At 39.9% G+C, this 26017-nt stretch overlaps 1 protein-coding gene across 4 annotated transcripts in view; it reads right to left on the bottom strand.

Moving 5' to 3' along the window:
• Window positions 1-18243, bottom strand: part of RIGI (RNA sensor RIG-I) — a 71205-nt gene extending 52962 nt beyond the window's left edge. For 3 of the 4 annotated variants that reach the window (XR_010148721.1, XR_010148722.1, XR_010148723.1), the window contains exon 1: window positions 17947-18236. Coding sequence is in view for 1 of the 4 variants with exons in the window: in XM_001156662.6 (XP_001156662.1) it covers window positions 17947-18052 (106 nt within the window). In the remaining 3 variants the exon portion in view is untranslated. Of the gene's footprint in view, window positions 1-17946 lie in introns of all 4 variants that reach the window. The other variant, XM_001156662.6, reaches the window with a different exon arrangement.
• Between the last annotated feature and the right edge of the window lie 7774 nt (window positions 18244-26017).

Below are 26017 nucleotides of genomic sequence, written 5' to 3'. Positions count from 1 at the left end.
CCTCCAGAATCATGGTTGGCCTTTGACTCCAAAATACTATAAAAAATCTGCAGCTGGGCACAGTGGCTCACACCTCTAATCCCACCACTTTGGGAGGCCGAGGCGGGTGGATCACTTGAGGTCAGGAGTTCAAGACCAGCCTGGCCAACATGGTGAAACCCCGTCTCTACTAAAAATACAAAAATTAGCCAGGCGCGGTGGCTGGTGCCTATAATCCCAGCTACTCGGGAGGCTGAGGCAGGAGAATCACTTGAACCAGGGAGACAGAAGTTGCCATGAGCCGAGATCATGCCACTCCACTCCAGCCTGGGTAATAGAGCAAGACTCCAAACACACACACACACACACACACCCAGGTCTGCCTTGAAACATCCTGGACAACCTGTGAGTGAGAAAAGTGCTGCAGCTTCCAGGGTACCATGCAAGTTCTCCAGGAGAAACATGGCTTCAGTGCTCCTTTTCCAAGATGTTACTAGCGTCAATAATCACAATATCTGATTGCGGAGAGGGTTACAGAGTTACCAGATTCACCAAGGGGGCTGAAGCCAGGGAGCCAAGTGGTCTAGCACAGCAAATCCCACCCCTACAGAGCCCAGCAAGCTAAAATCCACTGGCTTGAAATTCTCGCGGCCAGCACAACAATCTGAAGTTGACCTGGGATGCTCAAGCTTGGTTGGGGGAGGGGCATCCACAATTACTGAGGCTTGAGTAGGCCCTATTCCCCTCACAGTGTAAACAAAGCCACCAGGAAGTTCAAACTGGGTAGAGCCTACTGCAGCTTGGCAAAGCCACTATAGCTAGACTGCCTCTCTAGATTCCTCACTCTAGGCAGGGCATCTCTGAAAAAAAGCCAGCAGCCCCAGTCAGGGGCTTACAGATAAAACTCCCATTTCCCTGGGAGAGGGCACCTGGGGAAAGGGGCAGCTGTGGGCGCAGCTTCAGCAGACTTAAATGTTGCTGCCTGCTGGCTCTGAAGAGAGCAACAGATCTCCCAGCACAGAGCTTGAGCTCTGCTAACGGACAGACTGCCTCCTTAAGTGGGTCCCTGATACCCGTGTCTCCTGGTGGGGAGACACCTCCTACCAGGGTCAACAGACACCTCATACAGGAGAGCTCCAGCTGGCATCTGGCAGGTGCCCCTCTGGGAGGAAGCTTCCAAAGGAAGGAACAGGCAGCAATCTTTGCTGTTCTGCAGCCTCCACTGGTGATACCCAGGCAAACAGGGTCTGGAGTGGACATCCAGCAAACTCCAGCAGACCTGCAGCTGAGGGGCCTGTTAGAAGGAAAACTAACAAACAGGAATATCATCAATATCAACGAAAAGGACATCCACACAGATAACTCATCTGAAGGTCACCAACATCAAAGACCAAAGGCAGATAAATCCATGAAGATGAGGAAACGCCAGTGCAAAAAGGCAGAAAAAAAATGTGATCCTCTTCTCCTCCAAAGGATCACAACTCCTCGCCAGCAACGGAACAAAACTGGACGGAGAATGAGTTTGACAAATTGACAGAAGTAGGCTTCAGAAGGTGGGTAATAAGAAACTCCTCTGAGCTAAAGGAGCATGTTCTAACCCAATGCAAGGAAGCTACAAACCTTGAAAAAAGGTTAGAGGAGTGACAACTAGAATAACCAGTTTAGAGAAGGACCTGAATGACCTGATGTAGCCAAAAAACACAGCACGAGAACTTTGTGAAGCATACACAACTATCAATAGCTGAATCAATCAAGCAGAAGAAAGGATATCAGAGATTGAAGACGAATTTAATGAAATAAAGCATGAAGGCAAGATTAGAGAAAAAAAGAATGAAAAGGAATGAACAAAGCTTCCAAGAAATATGGGACTATGTGAAAAGACCAAACCTATGTTTGATTGGTATACCCGAAAGTGACGGGGAGAATGGAACCAAGTTGGAAAACTCTCCTCAGGATGTTATCCAGGAGAACGTCCCCAACCTAGCAATACAGGCCAACATTCAAATTCAGGAAATACAGAGAACACCACAAAGATACTCCTCGAGAAGAACAACCCCAAGACACATAATCATCAGATTCACCAAGGTTAAAATGGAGGAAAAATGTTAGGTGCAGCCAGAGAGAAAGGTTCAGTTACTCACAAAGGGAAGCCCATCAGACTAACAGCAGATCTCTCTGTAGAAACCCTACAAGCCAGAAGAGAGTGGGGGCCAATATTCAACATTCTTAAAGAAAAGAATTTTCAACCCAGAATTTCATATCCAGCCAAACTAAGATTTATAAGCAAAGAAGAAATAAAATCCTTTACAGACAAGCAAATGCTGAGAGATTTTGTCACCACCAGGCCTGCCTTACAAGAGCTCCTGAAGGAAGCACTAAATATGGAAAGGAAAACTGGTACCAGCCACTGCAAAAACATACCAAATTGTAAAGACCATCGACACTATGAAGAAACTGCATCAACTAACAGGCAAAATAACCAGCTAGCATCATAATGACAGGATCAAATTCACACATAACAATATTAACCTTAAGTGTAAATGGGCTAAATGCCCCAATCAAAAGACACAGACTGGCAAATTGGATAAAGAGTCAAGACCCATTGGTGTGCTGTATTCAGGAGACCCATCTCACATGCAAAGACACACATAGGCTCAAAATAAAGGGATGGAGGAAGATTTACCAAGCAAATGGAAAGAAAAAAAAAAAAGCAGGGGTTGCAATCCCAGTCTCTGATAAAACGGATTTTAAACCAACAAAGATCAAAAAAGAGAAAGAAGGGCATTATATAATAGTAAAGGGATCAATGCAACAAGAAGAGCTAACTATGCTAAATATATATGCACCCAATACAGGAATACCCAGATTCATAAAGCAAGTTCTTACAGACCTACAAAGAGACTTAGACTCCCACACAATAATAGTGGGAGACTTTAACACCCCACTGTCAATAATAGATCAAAAAAACAGAAAATTAACAAGAATATTCAGGACTTGAACTCAGCTCTGGACAAAGCTGACCTAATAGACATCTACAGAACTCTCCACCCCAGATGAATAGAATATACATTCTTCTCAGCACCACATCATACTTATTCTAAAATTGACCACATAATAGGAAATAAAACACTCCTCAGCAAATGCAAAAGAACAGAAATCATAACAGTCTGTCAGAACACAGTGCAATCAAATTAGAACTGAGGATTAAGAAACTCACTCAAAACTGCACAACTACATGGAAACTGAACAACCTGCTCCTGAATGACTACTGGGTAAATACGAAATGAAGGCAGAAATAAATAAGTTCTTTGAAACCAATGAGAACAAAGACACAACGTACCAGAATCTCTGGGACACATTTAAAGCAGTGTGTAGATGGAAATTTATAGCACTAAATGCCCACAGGAGAAAGAGGGAAAGATCTAAAATCAACATCGTAATATCACAATTAAAAGAACTAGAGAAGCAAGAGCAAACAAATTCAAAAGCTAGCAAAAGACAAGAAATAACTAAGATCAGAGCAGAACTGAAGGAGACAGAGACACAGAAAACCCTTCAAAAAAATCAGTGAATCCGGGAGCTGGTTTTTTGAAAAGATTAACAAATATATAGACCACAAGCCAGTTTAATAAAGAAGAAGAGAGAGACGACTAAAATAGATACAACAAAAATAATAAAGGGGATGTCACCAGTGATCCCACAGAAATACAAATTACCATCATAGAATACTATAAACACCTCTACACAAATATACTAGAAAATCTAGAAGAAATGGATAAATTCCTAGACACATATACCCTCCAAGACTAAACCAGGAAGAAGTCAAATCCCTGAAGAGACCAATAACAAGTTGTGGCAGTAATAGCCTACCAACCAAAAAAAGCCCAGGACCAGATGGATTCACAGTTGAACTCTACGAGAGGTACAAAGAGGAGCTTATACCATTCCTTCTGAAACTATTCCCAACAATAGAAAAAGAGGGACTCCTCCCTAACTCATTTTATGAGGCCAGCATCACCCTGATACCAAAACCTGCCAGAGGCAAAACCAAAAAAGAAAATTTCAGGCCAATATCCCTGATGAACATTGATGCAAAAATCCTCAATAAAATACTGGCAAACTGAATCCAGCAGCATATCAAAAAGCTTATTCACCATAATCAGGTCTGCTTCATCCCTGGGATACAAGGCTGGTTCAACATATACAAATCAATAAATGTAATCCATCACATAAACAGAACTAATGACAAAAACCACATGATTATCTCAATAGATGCAGAAAACGCCGTTGATAAAATTCAACAGCCCTTCATGCTAAAAACTCTCAATAAACTAGGTATTGATGGAATGTATCTCAGAATAATAAAGAGCTATTTATGACAAACCCACAGCCAATATCATACTGAATGGGCAAAAGTTGGAAGTACTTCCTTTGAAAACCGGCACAAGACAAGGATGCCCTCTCTCCCCACTCCTATTCAACATACTGTTGGAAGTTCTGGCCAGGGCAATTAGGCAAGAGAAAGAAATAAAGGGCATTCAATTAGGAAAAGAGAAAGTCCAATTGTCCCTGTTTGCAGATGACATGATTGTATATCTAGAAAACCCCATCATCTCAGCCCAAAATCTCCTTAAGCTGATAAGCAACTTCAGCAAAGTCTCAGGATACAAAATCAATGTGCAAAAATCACAAGCATTCCTATACACCAATAACAAACAGAGAGCCAAATCATGAGTGAACTCCCATTCACAATTACTACAAAGAGAATAAAATACCTAGGAATCCAACTTACAAGGGACGTGAAGGACCTCTTCAAGGAGAACTACAAACCACTGCTCAATGAAAGAAAAGAGGATACAAACAAATGGAAGAACATTCCATGCTCATGGGTAGGAAGAATCAATATCGTGAAAATGGCCATACTGCCCAAGGTAATTTATAGATTCAATGCCATCCCCATCAAGCTACCAATGACTTTCTTCACAGAATTGGAAAAAACTACTTTAAAGTTCATATGGAACCAAAAAAGAGCCCACATAGCCAAGACAATCCTAAGCAAAAAAGAACAAAGCTGAATGCATCATGCTACCTGACTTCAAACTATACTACAAGGCTACAGTAATCAAAAGAGCATGGTACTGGTACCAAAACAGATTATCAGATATATAGATCAATGGAACAGAACAGTCATCAGAAATAATGCCACACATCTACAACCGTATGGTCTTTGACAACCCTGACAAAAACAAGCAATGGGAAAAGGATTCCCTATTTAATAAATGCTGTTGGGAAAACTGACTAGCCATATACAGAAAACAAACTGGACCACTCCCTTACACCTTATACAAAAATTAACTCAAGATGGATTAAAGACTTAAATGTAAGACCTAAAACCATAAAATTCCTGGAAGAAAACCTAGGCAATACCATTCAGGACATAGGCACGGGCAAAGACTTCATGACTAAAACACCAAAAGCAATGGCAACAAAAATCAAAATTGGCAAATAGAATCTAATTAAACTAAAGAGCTTCTGCACAGCTAAAGAAACTATCATCAGAATGAACAGGCAAACTACAGAATGAGAGAAAATTTTTGCAATCTATCCATCTGACAAAGGGCTAATATCCAGAATCTACAAGGAACTTAAACAAATTTAAAAGAAAGAAACAACCCCATCAAAAAGTGGGTGCAGGATATGAACAGACATTTCTCAAATGAAGACATTTATACCACCAACAAACATATGAAAAAATGCTCATCATCACTGGTCATTAGAGAAATGCAAATCAAAACCACAATGAGATACCATCTCATGCCAGTTATAATGGCAATCATTAAAAAGTCAGGAAACAACAGATGCTGGAGAGGATGTGGAGAAACAGGAATGCTTTTACACTTTTGCTGGGAGTGTAAATTAGTTCAACCATTGTGGAAGACAGTGTGGGTGATTCCTCAAGGATCTAGAACCAGAAATATCCTTTGACCCAGCAATCCCATTACTGGGTATATACCAAACTATTGTAAATCATTCTCCTATAAAGACACATGCACGTGTATGTGTCTTGCGGCATTGTTCACAATAGCAAAGACTTGGAACCAACCCAAATGCCCATCAATGATAAACTGGATAAAGAAAATATGGCACATATACACCATGGAATACTAGCAGCCATAAAAAATAATGAGTTCATGTCCTTTGCAGGGTCATGGATGAAGCTGGAAACCATCATTCTCAGCAAACTAACACAGGAACAGAAAACCTAACACCGTGTGTTCTCACTCATAAGTGGGAGTTGAACAGTAAGAACACATGGACACAGGGAGGGGAACATCACACACTGGGGCCTGTTGGGGGCTGGGGGGATAGGGGAGGGATAGCATTAGAAGAAATACCTAATGGAGATGATGGGTTGATGGGTGCAGCAAACCACCATGGCACGTGTATACCTATGTAACAAACCTGCACATTCTGCACATGTGTCCCAGAACTTAAAGTATAATTTAAAAAAAAAATGCTTGACTATTGCACTTACCTTTGTGGACAAATTTATAAAATTATTTAAAATCAACTCTACATGCCTACTTTCAACATTCACGACCAATCCTTGCATTACAAGAACTCCTTTTTTTAAGCTAATTTTTTTCAGTTCCCATTGTTTGGAATCACATTTCCAGTAATTTCTGTAAGAAATATATATGAGACCCCACATATATAATGTTTTCTTCTTGCTTACATACATAAATACCTGGCTAAATATAAAATAGGGGCAACTTTGTTTTACCTTTTAAATTCTGCACAGAGTTTTACTCTTTAGTTACATTAGAGTTGCAGAGAAGTCAGAGACCAACTTGATGTTGATTCCGTTAGAGGAAACCTGAGTAATCTTATTTGTGGCCAGGCATGGTGGCTCACGCCTGTAATCCTAGCACTTTGAGAGGCCAAGGTGTGCGGATCACAAGGACAGGAGTTCGAGACCAGCCTGACCAACATGGTGAAACTCCATCTCACTTGAACCCGGAAGTGGATGTTGCAGTGAGCCAAGATCAGACCACTGCACTCCAGCCTGGGTGACAGAGCAGGACTCTGTCTCAAAAAAAAAAAAAAAAGCCACACGTTTGTTTTTCCTGAATGTTTACATGATTATTTCTTCATCTGAGAAATATGAAAATCCTACTAATGTATTCCCTTCTCAATAAACTCACAAGCAAAGTGCTGTTTCTTTCTTAGACAAGTAAAATTTTCTATTTTTTCCATTTATCTTTGCTTCTGTCTTCTCTCTCCTTTCTTGGAACCCACATTGTAACCAAATTGTATAGACTGGATTTGTGTGAAGATACTATTAAGCACTACCTCCCTTGTAATTTTTCATTTGTGAATCATATTTTCAAAAGAACTGCCTACATTTATCTTCTCCACTTCCTTGCCCTCTATTTATTCCTGAGTCTACTCTTGCAGTTAGTTTCCCAACCATCTTATACCTTTACCTTCATCCCTATTCCACAGAAACTAGTCCTGTGGGTGGCCCCAAAAGTCAATAATGCCAAAGTAAAGGCAACGTTTTTTTAGTTCTGACAGACCTTGGGTTCTCAGCATCATTCAGCCATGTTATCCACCACATCATTCTCCCTTGGTTTCCGTGATGCCTCCTTGCCCACATATGTGGCACTCTTTCCCAGTCTCTTTTCCTCCTTTGCTCATCTCTTAAATGAGGGCTTGCACAGGATTCCGTCCTAGGCTCTTTCTACTCACACTCCAAAAAGCAATCTTGAAACTGACTACAGTCCCACAGACATTTATTCCAGAAAAACAGAAATTGACCCTTCTGGTCTTTAAACTTGAAGCTTACACTTGTTTTATCTGAGATCCTTTCTCAGGCAAAAGACCACCAGGCCTCTCAAAAAGTATCAAACTGAAATTCACCAGATTATCACATCCAGACAATGAGGCCAGGCCCCTCATTCATCATGATTGCTTCCTGAGTTCCTGTTTTCCCACACAGTTACATTTCTTCCCTGCTATATAAACCCCTAATTTTAGTGGGTCAGGGAGATGGATTTGAGACTAATCTCTCATCTTCTTGGCTACAGCTCCCAATTAAAGGCTTCTTCCCTGGCAATACTTGTTGTCTCCCTGTTTGGCTTTCTGTGTGGCTACCAGGAGGACCTAGGCCAAACCCCTGGTGCTTCAGTAACAGATTTTTGTGGCTGGGTTGCTGTGGTCTAGGAGTCTCAGAAGCCCTCCTAAGCAACTGCCCGCCCAATTTTGGCTGGAAGTGAGTTTTGGTCTCTCTGGCCCTGCTGCTGCCAGCCCCAGCTGAGTTCCTGATTGCTAGGAAGAACAGCCTTTGAAATGTGACACTGGCATCTGGATAAGTGAGTGTCCTTTCTTGGCCCAGACAGCAAGATCTGCTCAATTTGAAAATTTTAAAAGGAGCTTCCATTTGCAGGTTAAACCAGCCCAACTGACTAAGAAAGGGAAGCACCCTGACTCTCAGTATGATACTCTAGAGAGCGTGTTTGTAATTTCTGTGTTTGTGTCTGGCCAAGTTAGTGTCTTTTTTGGGTACCAGACAGTGGGATCGGCTTCTCTCAATTTGGAAAATTCCTAAGAAATTTCTGTTTGCAGGTTAATAAAGCCCGATTGAGAGAGAAAAGCACCTCGACTGTTTCAGTTTGGACACTGTTCGGGCTTGTCTATTGCTTCAGCAGTCGGATTGTGTTTTGGTGATTGTGTGTGTCAATATAGTAATGGGAAATTAGAATTCAACAAACAAATATTCTTTTGTACTACGTTTGCCCCAATATTCTTTGGAATCTGGAGTTGGCTATTGAATGGGAAAGCCAGGTGGAGTCCCATGTATTCTGGCTTTTATGCCGCTGTTTTAAGCAGGGTTGGGCCTGGTCAGTAGTTTCCACATGACGTTCTTCTGTAGTGCTGTTTGGCCCCAGGGTTCTTTGGAATCTAGCTTCTAAAAATCAAACTGCCATGGAAACTGCTTTACCCAAAATTCTGGTTCACAGCCTTCATTGGATTACCGATTGGAGCAAACAAATTTTAGCCATGTGGACTTGGTTGTAGATTCGTGAGTTTGTATTGCTATCTCATGGCTAGAGTTCCAAGGTAAAAGCTGTTGGATCTTTGTGTGTGTATACATGTTTAGATGTGTTTATCTAGATGTACATTAACTATGTTATACACTATACCTACCAAATTGGCTTATAAATAAGAGTGCTCATAAATTAAGTCCAAAGTGTTTTTCAAGTTCACATGACTTCAGTAAATCTTTAATAAACAAGCTGTCTTTAAAATTATTGGTAAAATAAAAATAGAAATGTCTTCAGAATTGTCAGCATACATTTTTGTCTCGGTTTTATATTTGTCTCAGCTAGATAATTTGAGGTATCAGAGTTTGGCAGCAGGTTATAAAGCTATAAACCCAGTGAATATTTGTGTGAATTCTTATAAGACTAATTTAATGCTGTTAGTTTAATGAAAACAGCTGAATCTTCTGAGTTATTGATAAAAATGCCCATGTATTAATTTTAAGGTTATTTAGGTGAACACCTGACATTCACAGGTTATAAAATGGTTAAGAAGGAAATGATGCAGAAATAATCTAGATAAACTGCTAAAAATAAATAAAATGTAAATGGTCAAATGCTGTAAATGAACTTTTGGCATAATCGGAAATATAATCATTGGATGTTTGAGTCATTTCCAATTAAGAAAAGGTTATGATGTGGGGAACATGTTTCTAAAAATTGTGGAATGGTTCTCATCTATAAAATACTAATATCTGCTAGGCAGCTCAAGATTTCTTGCTTCCTAGGTTTTTACTGAAATTTAAGGTTGTTACTAAGGATAAGAATTCCAGTTCATATGTAATTCTATATATAAAATGTGCAAAAGACAATGTTTTTATTCAGAAAAAAATAATTTTATCTAACTCAGAAGTTATCTAAAGTTTATTAATAATTCAAATTATGGACTTGAAAGGTTACTTATGAAACAAGGTAGAAAAGAACAAGTAGACGAGAGAGATGCGGAGAAAGTTATGAGTATAAAGATGTATTTTTGGTAAGGAAGGTTATAAAGAAAATAATTTCGTATGACAAAGCATCTTATAATGGTATTTTTTTTGTCCTAAAGTAAAATGACTGTTTAAAAAAAAAAAAAAGAAGAAGAAGAAAAAGAACGAAAATCCAGGACAAATCAGAAAGTCTAAGCATATCATAGATGGTGTGTGTAAGTCATGTCGTTTATTTCCTATTCTTTGTGTGTCTACCTTTATGTACAGACAGAGAAAATACAAAGTATAAAAGGCTTAAATAATATTCTCTTAAAACCAGATAGAATATTGGAGAAATCTGGCTAATTAACACTGCTCATAGTTAAAGCTCTTAGTCTTGATGAAAGTAAAATAAGAAATATTGTAAAGAAACACATTGGCAGTTTGGCAATCCTTTCTTAATATAGTTAACCATGAAGCCAGATAGAAGCCAGATATAGCAACAACCAAATTTCACCTACATGCTTGCATTGCTTCACACTGTATTTGCTCTTCTGCATAGATATACTATCATTACAGTATAATACTTACTGGTCACATACCTAAATTAATTTTTTTTTTTTTTTTTTTTTGATACAGATTCTCACTCTGTCACCCAGGCTGGAGTGAGTGCAGTGGCATGATCTTGGCTCCACCTCCCAGTCATGCAATTCTCATGCCTCGGCCTCCTCCAGAGTAGCTGGGATTATAGTTGTGTGCCATCATGCCTGGCCAATTTTTGTATTTTTAGTAGAGATGGGGTTTTACCATGTTGGCCAGGCTGGTCTCGAACTCCTGGCCTCAAGTGATTCACCCACCTTGGCCTCCCAAAGTGCTGAGATTACAGGCCTGAGCCACCATGCCCAGCCTAAATTGAATTTCTTAATTGCACAAAATATATAGTGGTATTGGTGAACTTAAAGACATTAAATTGTGCATCAGGAACAAAATATTCATCATGTGTTTTTTTGGCTCTGGGTAACACTATAGCCTCCAAGTTAAACTGAGTAGAAAATTTTCAGGTTGGTTTCCTGTTTGTTTTTTCTTTTAATTTGCATTTATTTGCTGTTTCTTCTTCTTTAGGTTTTACTTATATATACATATTAATAAAACCATTGATGGCTTTTAGTTTCTAATGTAAGGAAAGCTTTTATTTGGTTCCATGAATAGTCATTTTGTTTCCTATGCATTTCCAGTATCTCATCATTTGCTCTACTTATCCAAAGTTCCTAAGCTACCTTTTTCAAGCTTCCAAAAATTGTTGGTGGACACCAGCCTTTAAAATTTGTTTGGTTTTGCTTACCTCTAATGAACTAGAGAACTGTAAGAACTTTAAGGTTCCTGGCAAAAAATAATAAAAGGTTTATTCTTCTAAGTTCTGAACAGAAATAGTACATTATTATTGGTTATTTGGAAAAGTAGGTGAGAGAAATGTTTAAATGGTGTTTATTTCCAAGGTAATTCAATTCAATCAACAATAGCGGTTTCAGATCTTTTCCTTTAATGAGGCAAAACTGCTATATGGGTACAAAGTTTTAATATTCAGAAAAAAATTGGCTTTGTCTTTAAGGAAATTATATTGATTGGGCTTTCTCTCAAACTAATTTAGTTGTGTTTACCATTATTAAGATTAAATAACATTTACTTGGATTAAGTCATAAAAAAAATTATGAGACTTTCTAGTGTTTTTTTAATCCTAAGCCATTTATCACTGATGGGCCTTCACATGTATACTTGACAACAAAATATGTACATACAAGTGTTACGCCAGTTTGAAGATTCTAGTGGTGTAAGTCACTTAAATCAGTTGTCAGTACTTTATCTAGAAACCAATCTTGGAAATGTATGATGAGGCTCTTTCAAAATAGCTGAAAAGAAATTACTGTGTGCTTATTGTCACTTTGTCCTTGTTTTGTTGTATACTTTTTAAATGAAAGATTTATCTTCATACTGAATTTCCAAAACTGATACTTGCATTTACCTTTTTTTTTTTTTAAATGATGGAAAGAAAAGTTAACTATCTTACTTTGGTAAGTTTGGCACAGGACCTACCACATTTTTGAGGCTCTAGGTCACAGTTTTGTCACTAGAATGCTAGCAGATAAATGCAAGGAGTAACCTAACCACTTTAATACAATGGATTGTATAATGGGTTGAAGTGTTTCAGACAGTAACTACTAGGCACCAAATCCCAGGGTTTTATTTTGTGACATATTAGAGAGAATGATGAGGTTTCCTGCAGTATAAATACGCTATTAAATAATTCTTAGGAAACAATTATTTAGTAATTCAAAGGCCTTTGACTCCTGGATCCAAAAAAGACACCAATACCTGCTAAATCTTGAGCACTGACACCAAATGAAGCCTCGTCTTCAGACTCAGGAGAAGGTGACAATCAAAATGAACTGCTTTCATGAGACATAGGGCTAGAAATTAAAACCATTCAATCCCTCTACGCCCAGGAACTATTGCAGAAAAGGTGAGCATGTGAGCTTGTAAGGGCTGATTTTGAGTTATAAAATTAGTTCAGGGTTTTTCTATAAATTAAACATTAGCATCAAAAGCACACTGATGCAAGGCCAATGTCTGGGCCCCTGTGTCATAACAGGGTTTTCTTGGAGCATTACTCTACTCTTTAATAGGAAATCGTAAAATGTTATAAAAAGATGGCTGGGTGTGGTGGCTCAGGCTGGGCGTGGTGGCTCAGGCCGGGGGTGGTGACTCAGGCCGGGTGTGGTGGCTCATGCCTGTAATCCCAGCACTTTGGGAAGCCGAGGCAGGCGGATCAGCTGAGGCCACGAGTTGGAGACCAGCCTGGCCAACATGGTGAAACCCTGTCTCTACTAAAAATACAAAAATTAGCCAAGTGTGGTGGCATGGCCTGTAATCCCAGCTACTAGGGAGGTTGAGGCAGGAGAATTGCTTGAACCCAGGAGGCAGAGGTTGCAGTGAGCCAAGATCGCACCACTGTAGCCTGGGTAACAGAGCCAGACACCATCTCAAAAAAAAAAAAAAAAAAAAAAAAAAACTTCACAGAAATCCTACCTTATAGTCAAACTGATTAAAATTCGGTTTATAAGGTTTTATTAAAATTAGCTTTAACATTAAAAATATACCATACAAAGGTAAAATTTGATGTTCTCTTTTGAATAAAATGTTTGTATAATATTGACATAAAATATTTGTTTACCTTTTGAGTGAACTGTGGGCGGAAGAAAAGGAAGAGGGAAAGACATTTAGTTGGCCTCGTGCTGTCTTTATTAGGCCTTATTGTTGGGAAACTGAGTCGCCTATCAAAGGGTAAATGTGTTTGATCTTTTTGGCTAAATGAATAACTATTTTGTAGTGACCCGTGATCCTATTTTGTGATATCAAGTGTCTTAAATCTTTGATACTGACAGACTTCCCAACAGCAAATATTTCAAGTTCTAAATTCAGGGGTTTTTTTTTAACCTCAAACTAACTTTTTTGTATATTAGCTTCCTTGAATTCCAATACAGACAGACATGTTAGGCTTCTTTGGTATATTAGAATTATACAGGAAGCATTATCAAATGTGAGGTGGTATTTAACTTCCTTTGGGTTATATTTATATAGATGTGCTATTAATATGTGTTGCAGGACTATATGAGATTCCTAAAATTCTGATATGTCTTAATATATGGTGTCAGTAATGATGATTATTATGTTAAATTGTTGTATGCCAACAGAAAAAAAAATTTCCTTGTCAACTGTGTCTTTATGGCTCTCCTAAGACTTTTGTCATTGCAATTGTTGTTTTGCATTGATTCTTTTCAAAAAGTGACTTATAATCAGATATAGTCCAGAGCTTGTTTATTTAGGGGACTTCATGAAAAGGAGTCTTGAATGCAGATTTCTGATAACTTTGGAGACTGTGCCACTGGAATACAGAAAACTTCTAGGACTCTTAATTAGAGTCCCTCTTAATTAAAAGGCTGACATGTTTATAAAGATTACTAACCCAATATGAAGCACAGCAGGAGTTGATTGCATGGACTGAACTAATGTGGGACTGAAATAATTTTTTATGGTTTTGTTTGAAAAAGTCTGGAGAATTTTTGTTTTTTGGAATCTGGAGAATTTTTTCTTTTAAGCTCTTCATAACCTTTAAGAATACAGTATATTAAGTAGAGTATACCCTTTTAAACAGAATTTGAGGCATTTTCTCTCTCCCTAATTTCTCCAGAATTTATAAACTATTTGTGAATATTCTTAATTCATGGCAATGTGTTTTCTTGCATACATTTAATAAAAATCTGTTTTCTTTTATAAGGGGACACAGTTGGAGGAACAAGTTATTTTCCCAGGGCTTTGACTGAAATGGCCTTGTGAGAGGTTCCAGGAAAGCCAATTAGGAGAGCCCATACGGACAATAATTTTTGCTGCACTTTGTGTGGGTAAATAAGCCAAGTATATGTAACTGAGGCTTATTTTGCAGGTAGGCCCATCCAGCTGTGATATGTCTTTGGTGGAAGCGGGGAACAGTAATGATACAGATTGTGTCTCAGAAGAAAACTATAGTATTAGATTAACTTTTGATTCCTGGATGGCCATGTGGTCACCCATAGTATGGAACTGCCCACCACGCCATTCCTCAGCATGAAGCTGCCAGAAAGATTGAGGATCAGATTCCCCATGATCCAGGAATTGATAAATAGAAAGAGGGGGACTGAAACCAACACAATAGTCCCATATACAATTCTTTCAAATAAACATAGAAATTGACCCTCCTGATCTTAAAGCTGAAACTTATATTTGTTTTATCTGAGTTCCTTCCCCAGGAAAAGGACCCCCAGGCCTCTCAAAAGGTATAAAAGAACTGAAACTCATCAGACCATCACATCCAGACAATGAGACACCAGGCCCCTCATTTATCATGATTGCTTCCTTACCCCTCCAGAGTCCATCTTCCAACACCTAGTTATATTTCTTTCCTTCTATCCATACCCCTAATTTCAATGGGTCAGGGAGATGGATTTGAGACTGATCTCCTACCTCCTTTGCTGCAGCTCCCAATTAAAGCCTTGGCAAAACTTGTTGTCTCAGTGATTGGCTTTATGTGCAGCTAGCAAAAGAACCTAGGCTGAATCCCTGGTGTTTCAGTAACAGTTGCACCCACTCTCATTGTTTCAGCAAGGATCTCTACATTAATGTCTCCCCAACTGTGGACCCTTTTCCTGAACTCCACACCTGTGCAGCCAACAATCTGATGAACATCTCTTCATGGATGTATCCAAGGCATACAAACCCAGCATACCTAAATCCGAATTTTTCTCCTTCTCCTGCAAACCTGTCCCTCTTCCCACATTTCCTATCTCAGAAACTACCATTTATTCACCCAAGGACCAAAGCCAGAGACCTGGAAGTCATTTCCACCCTGTCCTCACCCTTACCTCCTCACCACAACTCCCCAAGAGACCTATTGATTATACTTTCCAAATGTGTCTTGAATCCATCCATTTCTCCCCATTCCTCTGGATTCCTATTTTCCTAACTGGTCTCCTTGCTTCCAGTTTTTCCACTCTGCTGTCCTGGCATCATTGCATCTGCCATTCTCTCTCTCCCTGTCTTGTACCTATCCAAGCCATTCCTCAAACTGAAGTCAAAGTCGTTTTTCTACAATGCAAATTCTATTTTGGTCCCCTCTCCTTATCACATTTCAGTGGATAAAGTCCAAAACTGTTCATATCCCACTTCTGCTTGCCTGTCAAGTTTCATCTCTCTGAACTCCTGCCTCTCTCTCCACAATGCCACCATACTAATATTTTCTGGATACCTGGAACACTCTAGTTTCTCTTTCACCTTGGACCTTTGCACATAAGGAGCCCTCTAACTGCAATTTATTGTCTCCTTCCAGCTAATTTTTCCTCCTTCTTTAGACCTCAGTTCAAATGCCAAATATCTGGGAAGCTTTGGCTGTGCCCTTTGGACTCTAGTAGACATCCCAGCTTTTTTCCATCAAAGCACTGCTGCACTTTATTATTTACTATTTTGTTACCTGCATTCACATACACACACTAATCACTATTAGGGCAGGGACAGTTTCTACTGTGCTCATCATTGCTTCCTCAACTTTCAATGACACTATTAGGTAATAGGTGCTGAGTAAATTACCTCCAATGCTAACAATACTGACACGAGTTGCTTATTTTATTCCATCAAGGTGTATCAAATCAATATATGAGTGCATGAAAAAATGGAATTCACACCAGTTGTTAGTGTTTCTTCCAAGTACTTCTTCAGGTGCCAAGCTACACTGGTCACTAGAATGCCATTCCACAACCTTTCTTTTAGTTTTGTAGAGCAATTAGCATTCAAGTTAGTTGCCGGTCTTAACGCCATTTCCAAAAACTGCAATAACATCAGGAAAGACTGGCACTTGGAGACTTTTAGGATTCCCAGGCCCCCTCTCATCGACTTTTTTTTGTTTTTCGGTTTTTTTTTTTTTTTTTTGGAGACAAGAGTCTCACGATATCACCCAGGCTGAGTGCAGTGGTGCGATCTCACCATAACCTCTGCCTCCCTGGTTCAAGCGATTTTCATTCCTCAGCCTCCTGAGTAGCTGGGACTACAGGAGTGCACCACTACGCCTGGCTAATTTTGTATTTTTCGGTAGAGACGGGGTTTCACCATATTGGCCAAGCTGGTCTCGAACTCCTGACCTTGTGATCCACCCGCCTAGGCCTCCCAAAGTGCTGGCTGCAGGGAGCCGAAGGCCCTTGGGATGTGACCAACTCAGCATTCCGCTGGAGGCTATATGATCAAACAGCAAACTGTTTATCATGAATGCAGCACGTGGGCAAACTCACACTGCCTTGCCACCAAAAGGTTTGCTGAGCGCCTCACTCCCTGGCGCCAGGCTCCTTGAAATTATTTATTGAGAAATCTAGCACCTATTGTTCAAAGACTGCAGTCTTGCAAGCCTGCTGTGAATCAAGCAGCCAGCCAACAAGCACCTCCCCTTCTCGCTATCTCTTTTGCCTAATAAACAAGAAGGGCTGTGTAAAGCTCAGGGCCCTTGTCCACTAGAGGCAAGGTGCCCCCTGACCCCTTCTTCCAGATATACTCTTTTGTCTCTTGTCTTTTATTCCCGCGTTCGCCCCTCTTTGTTCAGTCCCCTAGGTCCGTGCGGGTTACATAGTGGCACCCCGAACAGCAACAGCATCGGGTGCTCTACAGCTGGGATTACAGCGTGAGGGACCACGCCCGGCCTCATCGATATCTTTTAAGTACCACCTCCTTTCACCTCTTTCCCAGAAGCCTCTGCTCATCTCCAGCACAAAGTAATTCGATACAAATTTACAAAATGGTCATTACCCAGGATCACCTGTCTCCGAAGTTAAATGGAAACACCTGTATTAAAGCCTAAAGCTATTCGGTCTGGAAAAGTCCGGCTCCTCTCCAGCTTCCACTTCTTTAGGCGTGCAAATAAGATTCGGCAGAGTAAGCATCAACTTCCTTTAAGCTCAGACCGCACTTTGTGCTCAGTACTGTAATTATCTGCCCTTTGTGTCCCATCCCTTGGGCTGTAATGTATACTAAGGAAGAGCCCTTATCTTATTTCTCAATCTCTGTCAGTACCCAGCCAAGCACACAGTAGACTTTAATATTAGTGAAAATAAATGAAACAGAAAATTTCTTCCCCAGCTTTGAACCTAAATAGATGAGCACCCTTAAGCAAGTCACTTCACCTCGCTGGAACTCAGTTTCCCCACCTAGGCCTCCGAGGGCTCCTCAAACTCTGGCAACCTCTAGCCTAAAATGCTGCGGAGATCTTACCACAAACCCGGGGTGTCTGGCAGGCTATCTGCATTGATTAAAAGAAGGGAACGAAGCAAGAGAAAAACAAGTCCTCAATTGTTTTCCGCCGAGAAGGCGCCGCTGGAGACACTCACCCTCCCTAAACCAGGGGGCCATGTAGCTCAGGATGTAGGTAGGGTCCAGGGTCTTCCGGATATAATCCTGGAAGGCTTGCAGGCTGCGCCGCTGCTCAGTGGTCATGCCGGCCTCTGCTTCCAGCTAGCTACGTTCCCCGCAGGCTGTGCCTCACTAGCTTTAAAGCCGGGTAGGAGGAGGGCGTGGCGAGCGGGGAAAGCAGGGATTTTCCGAGGAAATGATGCCGGACGCGAGGCGGAGCTGCATAGGAACTTTAATAACTAAAGGGAAAATCGAAAGTGCAACTAGCGGCGGGCGGGGTCCGCGGAGGCTGTTTTGCCTCGGGCTAGTTTCGTTTCCCTCCGCACCGAGGAAGCCCGGGAACGGAGAGGACCCCTAGGAATTGCTTTTATTTTTATGATCTTATATTTTGTTTTGCTTTTATAGCGCTAACGTTTAGACACAGTAAAATGCACACAATCTGAGTGTGCAATTCGATGAGTTTTGTAAAGTGTACACCTGTGTACCCAGTTCTCCCACGTCGGCTGGGTGCCAGGGTAAGTCTATGTTTAGCTTTATAGGAAACCGCCACCTGTTGTCCAAAATGACTGATTACATCCAGTTTACATTCCCACCCGCAGTAGGAGAGCTCCAGTAGATAGACACATTGGTCAGCCTTTCTTTTTTTTTTTTTTTATTTTAACTTCCATCTTGGTCGGTGTGAAATGGTATATTATTGTGGTTTTAATTTTAATTTCCCATATAATTAATGGTGGGCACATTTGCATGTGCTTACTGGGTCATTCATATATCTTTTGTGAAGCATCTGCTCCAATCTTTTGCCTGACTTTGGAGTTTTTTGGTTTATGGATTTACAGGAGTTATTTATTCAGGATACAAAATTGTTAAATATATGTATTCGAAATATCTTCTTCCAGTCTGTGGCTTACCATTTCATTTTCTTAAAGGTGTCTTTTGAGGAGCAGACACTTATATTGATGCAATTTTCAGGTTTTTCTTCTGTTTGTTGTTTTTTGTGTCCTCTTTAATAAATCTTTGCCTACCCCAAGGTCATGAAAATATTGTTTCCTTTTAGATTTATATTTTTAGCCTTTACTTCTGGGTCTATTACTATCTCAAAATAATTTTGTTGTGGCGTGAGATGGGGGGTCCAGGTTCACTTTTTCCATATTTCTAATTGTTTCAGCACCGTTTGTTGAAAACTTTTCCTTTTGCCATTGGATAGCCTTGGGACCTTTGTAAAAAAACCAAGTCCATTGAATGTATGTGTGTCTATTTCTGACTCTTGTTATATTCTACTTCCTACTACTTTGACAATACCATTGTCTCTAGGTTACTTTAGATTTCAACTAAGTCTCAAAATCACGTACTACTAAGTTCTCCGAATTTGTTTTTCACTGTGAAGATATTAGCTATTTGAGATTCTTTGCATTCCTTTTTTTTTTTTTTTTTAAATTTCTTTTTTGAGACAAGGTCTCGCTCTGTCTCCCAGGCTGGAGTGCAGTGGTGCAAACAGGGGTCACTGCAACCTTGAATCCCTGTGCATTTCCATATGAAATAAGAATCAACTTGTCAATTACCCCGTCCTTCCCCCAAAAAAAGTTTATTGGGATTTTGATCAAGATTGCATTGAACCTACAGATAAACTTGGGGAGAAGTGACATCTTAACAATATTGAGTCTTCTAATCCATAAGCATGGTATGCCTTTTCATTTACTTAGGTCTATAATTTCTCTCAGCAGTATTTTAGTTTTGTTTCATTTTATTTTACAGACGGAGTCTCACTATGTTGCCCAAGCTGGAGTGCAGTGGCTATTCACAGGCACAATTATAGTGTGCTACAGCCTTGAACTCTTGGGCTCAAGGGATCCACCTGGACTCAAGCAATCCTCCTACCTCAGCCATCCAGAGTAGCTGGGACTACAGGCACGGGCCATCACACCTGGCTATTCTGAACTATTTTATGTTATTTGATGCTACTGTCAATGGAATTGTTTTTAAGATTTCATTTTCAAATTGTCTGTTGCTACTGTATAGAAATACAAATGATTGGCTGGGTGTGGTGGCTCACGCCTGTAATCCCAGCACTTTGGGAGGCTGAGGTGGGTGGATCACCTGAGGTCAGGAGTTCGAGACCAGCCTGGCCAACATGGTGAAACCTCGTCTCTACTAAAAATACAAAAAATAGCCGGGCGTGGTGGCGGGCGCCTGTAATCCCAGCTACTCGGGAGGCTGAGGCAGGAGAATCGCTTGAACCCAGGAAGCGGAGGGTGTGGTGAGCCGAGATTGCACCACTGCACTCCAGCCTGGGCGACAGAGTGAGACTCCATCTCACACACACACACAAAAAAAGAAATACAAGTGATTTTTGTTTTTTGACCTTAAAACATGCAACATTGCTAACTTCACTTATTTGTTCTAGTAATTGTTCTGTAAATTCCTCTAAGTTTTCTAGATAAATAATGATGTCATTTGTGAATACATACTTTAACTTCTTCCTTTCCAATCTTTATGCCTTTTATTTCCTTTCATTATAGTTTTTCTTTTTGAGACAGGATCTCACTTTTGTCAACCAGGCTGCTGCAGCCTCCACCTCCCAGGCTCAAGGATCCTTCCACTGCAGCCTCCTGAGTAGCTAGGACCACAGGTGCACACCACTACACCCAGCTAATTTTTGTATTTTTTTGTAGAGATGGGGTTTCGCCCTGATGCCCAGGCTGGTCTCAAACTCCTGAACTCAAGCGATCACCCATCTCGGCCTCTCAAAGTGCTGGGATTACAGACATGAGCCACCATGCCCAGCCAGTTTTACTTCTTTCTTTCCAGTCTTCATGCTTTTTGCCTCCTTTCTTTATTATGGTACCTCCTAGAGCCTCCTATAGAAAATAGAATAAAAGTGGTGACAGTTGACACCATTACTTTATTGCTAATTTCAGTGGGGAAATCATCAATGTAATAATAATCACTTTAAATAATATGGTAGCTGTAAATTTTTCTTAGATACCTTTTATCAGATTGATGAAGTTCTCTTTTATTCCTAGTTTGCTGAGTTTTTATAATGCATGGGTGTTGAATTTTTCAAATGTTTTTTCCTGCATTTATTGAGGTGATCATATATTCTGTTAACATACCAAATTTCATTGATCAATTTTTGGACGTTCACCCAACCTACCATTCCTGGGATAAATCTCATTTGGTTTTAGATACAAAGGATGCTATATCATGACCAAATGAGTATTTTCATAAATACTTTTGTGTCTGTGTTCATGAGGAATATTAGTCAATAATTTTATTTTCTTGTAATGTGTTTATCAGGTTTTGATATCAGAGTTATGCTAGTCTCATAAAGCAAGAGTTTGTTTCAGATTGGTATCATTTTCCCCTTAAATGTTTAACAGAATTCACTAATAAAACCATTTGGGCTTGACATTTTCCTTGTTTGAAGATTCTTTATAATGAATTCAATTTCTCAATTAGATATAAAGCTATTCTGACTTTTAATCTTTAATCAGTTTTGATAAATTGTGCTTCTCAAGTGTTAAAATAATTGGTAGGCCATTAGACTGATGTAGCTCTAACACCCTCATGAGGAAAATGAAACTTAGTTTAGCCAATCACAGTTGGCTAACTGGGACATTGGTTATATTGTCATAAATTTCTCACTTGGATAGTCCAAATAAGGCAAACACTCAAACTTTAACCAATGAAACAATTTCTTTGCTCTGTGTCCCTTCAACCCCCTCTAACAGAGCCCCAAACCATTTCTGGTTTGTAGCTGCTTAATTTATGAATCACTGCTGGAACACCTTAATTTTTTTTTTTTTTTTTTTTTTTTGAGACAGAGTCTCACTCTGTAGCCCAAGCTGGAGTGCAGTGGCACAATCTTGGCTCACTGCAGCCTTCACCTCTAGGGCTCAAGAGATTCTCCTGCCTCAGCCCCCAAGTAGCTGGGACTAGAGGCATGCGCCATCACACCCAGTTAATTTTTTTGTATTTTTTTAGTAGAGACTGGGTTTCACCATGTTGCCTGAGTGGTCTCGAACTCCTGAGCTCAGGCAATCCACCCACCTTGGCCTCCCAAAGTGATGGGATTACAGGTGTGAGCCACCACGCCTGGCCAGCTTGAAATTTTAATGTGGAAAAGTTTATATTTTAACACAAGGAATTTGATCATTTCCTCTAAATTGTTAAATGTATTGGCATATGGTGTTCGTGATAGACCTTATTATCTTTTGCCTTTTTAAAAAATCAGTCTTGCCAGGGATTTACCAATTGTATCTTTTCAAAGAACAAACTTTTAATTCAATAATTTTATTTTTTTTAAGAGACAGGGTTTTGCTGTGTCATCCAGTAAAATGGACTCCTTGGATTTACATTAATCAAATATAACTTTAACCTCTTTTAGCTATAACTCTTTGTATTCTTTTAGCTATAGGTCTCTCTCCATACACACATATACATATATATTTGTATACACTCTACATATTATTTTATACGTGTGTGTGTGTGTATTTAGTGGTTGCACTAAGGATTATAATATGTATCCTCAACTTAATCTATTTAGAACTAATATTGTACCACATTAGGTAAAATATAAGATCATTACAACCATGTAATTCCACCCCATCCTTTTTGCTATCATTGTCTGAAACTGTACTTCTATATGCTATAAAATACATACTACAATAATACAATGTTACAAACCTTGTTATAGCTTGTTGTCTTTTAAGTAAAATAAGAAAAAAATTAGTTTTTGTTTTTCCATGCTGTTTGCTATTTCTGGTGCTATTCATTGCCTCTGGTAAACACTGGTTTCCAACTAATGTTATTTCACTTCTGTCTTCTCCAATTTGTTAAGGCTTCCAGTAACTTTTTCATTTTAGGTTTTTGTTTGTTTGTTTGTTTGTTTTTGTAGTTCCAGGATTTCCATTGTTTCTTTTTTCTACTTCTCGTGTCTCAGCTGAGAACCACTATCTGTTCATTCATTAAACCATCTTTTCCTTTAAGTTCATACACATATTTCTAATAGTGTCTTTAAAGCCCTTGTCTGTGAATTCCATCTCGGAACCTGTTTTGATGACGGCTTTTTCTCTTGACTATGGGTTCATTCACATGTCTAGTATTTTTTTTATACTGGATGCTATAGATGTATTATAGAATCTCTGGATTCTATTATTTTACTCTCAAGAGTATTACTTTTTGTTCTAGCATTCCACTGAATTACCAATGAATTACTTTAAACTTACAAAGGCATTGTTTACACACTGTGGTAGGTCTGTTTCAAATTTTGCCCTTCTTGCAAGGTAAGTCCTTAGTCCTGAGTCATAGTCTTCCACAGTAAGCTGTGGCCCTGCATGTTCCAGTGAAAAGTCCTACATGTTTCTCAGCCCATCTAAGTTGGTGGGATTCAACCTCCAAGTTCTATATTCCCTGTGGTGGTGGCTGAAATGTATCTATTGAGCCCTTTTAGCTTTCCAGCTATTGCTTACATGGGCTTTTTGGAATCTTCCCTGCACATGTACATTTCAGGGTCAGGTAAAGATTTGAGTGAAAGTTATAAAAAAATTTTAGGGCTTCTTTTCTGTGTCTGCTTTCTGAAATTTCTCCCTCAAAATGCAGTCACTCGGGCAGCCCCAGGGTCCATCTTCTGACACAATGTTTGTGGCTCTCTGCTTGCATTCTAGTCTCCCTATGGACCAGGGATGACCCTCAGATGAAACGCCAAAGAAACTGTTCTTATACAGTGTCATCTCCGTCTTTCAAGGATCTAATTCCCTCCAGTTTCTGCTTTTTGATTGCCCTCCAGTGGCTTCAAATTCTTTATACCCTTATGTTTTGCCTATGTTTATAATTATTATCTCATGCAAGCTACTCTTCCAATACCTGGATTTGGGTTTTAGCTGAGAAAAAGAAATCAGATCCAAAATTCCTTTAAAAAGGTAAAGACATGCCTCCTTCTATGCTACTAGTGGGAAATAATGTATTCCTGAATAACAACAGATTTAGAAAACATCAACAATTACAGTATAGATTATACCTGAAAGAACTGAAGGTCCAGAAATGGAATCATTTGACAGATTCATAGGTAAAATTTGACCAAGGCCGGGAAAGAAGGGGAGTGTCACAGAAGGATAAGATCACAGAAGGATTAGGTGATAGGTTGATAGGTGCAGCAAACCACCATGGCACACATTTACCTATGTAACAAACCTGCACATCCTGCAGATGTACCCCAGAACTTAAAATTAAAAATTAAAAAAAAAATCTCAGTCTTAGACCATCTCCTCACTTGGGCATTAATTTACTCAACACATTTACAGAATATCTACTGTATATCAGGTACTGTGAAAAACACTAGATACATGGAGATAAGTGGAAAAGAGTCTCTGTCAAGAGCTTAGAGTCTGATTGAAGGAGGAAGAAGACACAATAAAGATGTAAAAACACAAATAGTAACTGCCAAATGTGAAGTGACATGGAGAAAACTATTTCAGTACAGTGGTAAGGGAATACCTTTCTGAGGAGGTCACATTTCAGCTGAATCCTGAAGAATGAGAAGGAATTAGCTATTCAAAAAAAAGCAGGTAGGCCGGGCACAGTGGCTCATACATGTAATCCCAGCACTTTGGGAGGCCAAGGCGGGTGGATCATTTGCAGTCAGGAGTTTGAGACCAGCCTGGCCAACATGGTGAAACCCCATCCCTACTAAAAATACAAAAAATTGGGTGTGGTGGCACACACCTGTAGTCCCAGCTACTCGGGAGGCTGAGGCAGGAGAACTGCTTAAACCTGGGAGACAGGGGTTGCAGTGAACCGAGATCACGAGATCACGCCACTGCCCTCCAGTCTGGGCAACAGAGCCAGACCCCGTCTCAAAAAAAAAAAAAAAAAAAAATAGGAGGTAGGAGACAGAATGCACAGAAGAGTTTTTAAAAAAAAGTGAAAGATGCAAGATGCTTGTAGCTGGAACTCTGTGAGCAACGAGTAAATGGTATTGCAAGTGGAGCTGAAACAGCAGCATCTTTAATGCAAGGAATGAAGTGCAGTGAGAACATACTGCAGGGTTTTTTGTTGTTGTTGTTGTTGTTGTTTATTTATTTTTTTCGAGATGGAGTCTTGCTCTGTCGCCCAGGCTGGAGTGCAGTGGTGCCATCTAGGCTCACTGCAAGCTCTGCCTCCCGGGTTCACGCCATTCTCCCGCGCCCACCACCATGCCAGGCTAATTTTGTTTTTGTATTTTTAGTAGAAACAGAGTTTCATCGTGTTAGCCAGGATGGTCTCCGCCTCCCAAAGTGCTGAGATTACAGGTGTGAGCCACCGCGCCCAGCCATACTGCAGGGTTTTAATCAAGGAATAGCATAATCTGATTACATTTTTTAAAAACCTCTCTGGCTCCTAGCCAGAATGAGATCAGTTGGGAGGTGACTCAAGTAAGAGATGCTGAGCGGCATAGATAAGGACACTGTGGCAGAGAGTGTAAGAAGTTAATTGAGATATATTTTAGAGACAGGATTGAGTGGCTGGCAGAGGAAAGGAATGAGAAAAATCGAGGATAAATTTCAGGTATCTGGTTTGAGCAACTGGGAGAATGGTATTACCATGACTAAAGTGGAGAATATGGCTTTAGAGCTTACCACATTCTAGTGAGGGAGACAGACAGAAAAGTAGATGTTATATAGTAATAAGTGCTGTGAGGAGAAATAAAGTAGAAAAAGGAATAAGGAGTAATGGGGCTGCTTATATTAGATGAGTTGGTCAGATCACGTAAACAAGCTCAGGCCAATGTGCTGGAGGATGAGAAACCACATAGAGCCCAGTAACCCCAGGTGAAGGCTTAGATCAGCCGACCTACAAGCTGACTGAAGACACACAAGAATGCCAGTCAAGACAGTCTTGGCAGGCAGTATCTCTAAGAACTAATATGACGCAGATACTGGTTTTGGTAAACAGGCAGGGTTTCTGTTTGAGCCTGTGCTGATCATAACTGCCCAGCCAGTCACTCAATCCTATCTCTAAAATATATGGGTGGTAGAGAGAAATAGGTTTGAGGAGAAAAAGGTGTAAAAAAGC

Source organism: Pan troglodytes, chromosome 11, assembly GCF_028858775.2.
Source record: "Pan troglodytes isolate AG18354 chromosome 11, NHGRI_mPanTro3-v2.0_pri, whole genome shotgun sequence".
NCBI classification, from domain to species: Eukaryota; Metazoa; Chordata; class Mammalia; order Primates; family Hominidae; genus Pan; species Pan troglodytes.
The sequence above is the reverse complement of the archived record's forward strand: the minus strand, read 5'-3'. Positions and strand labels throughout refer to the sequence as shown.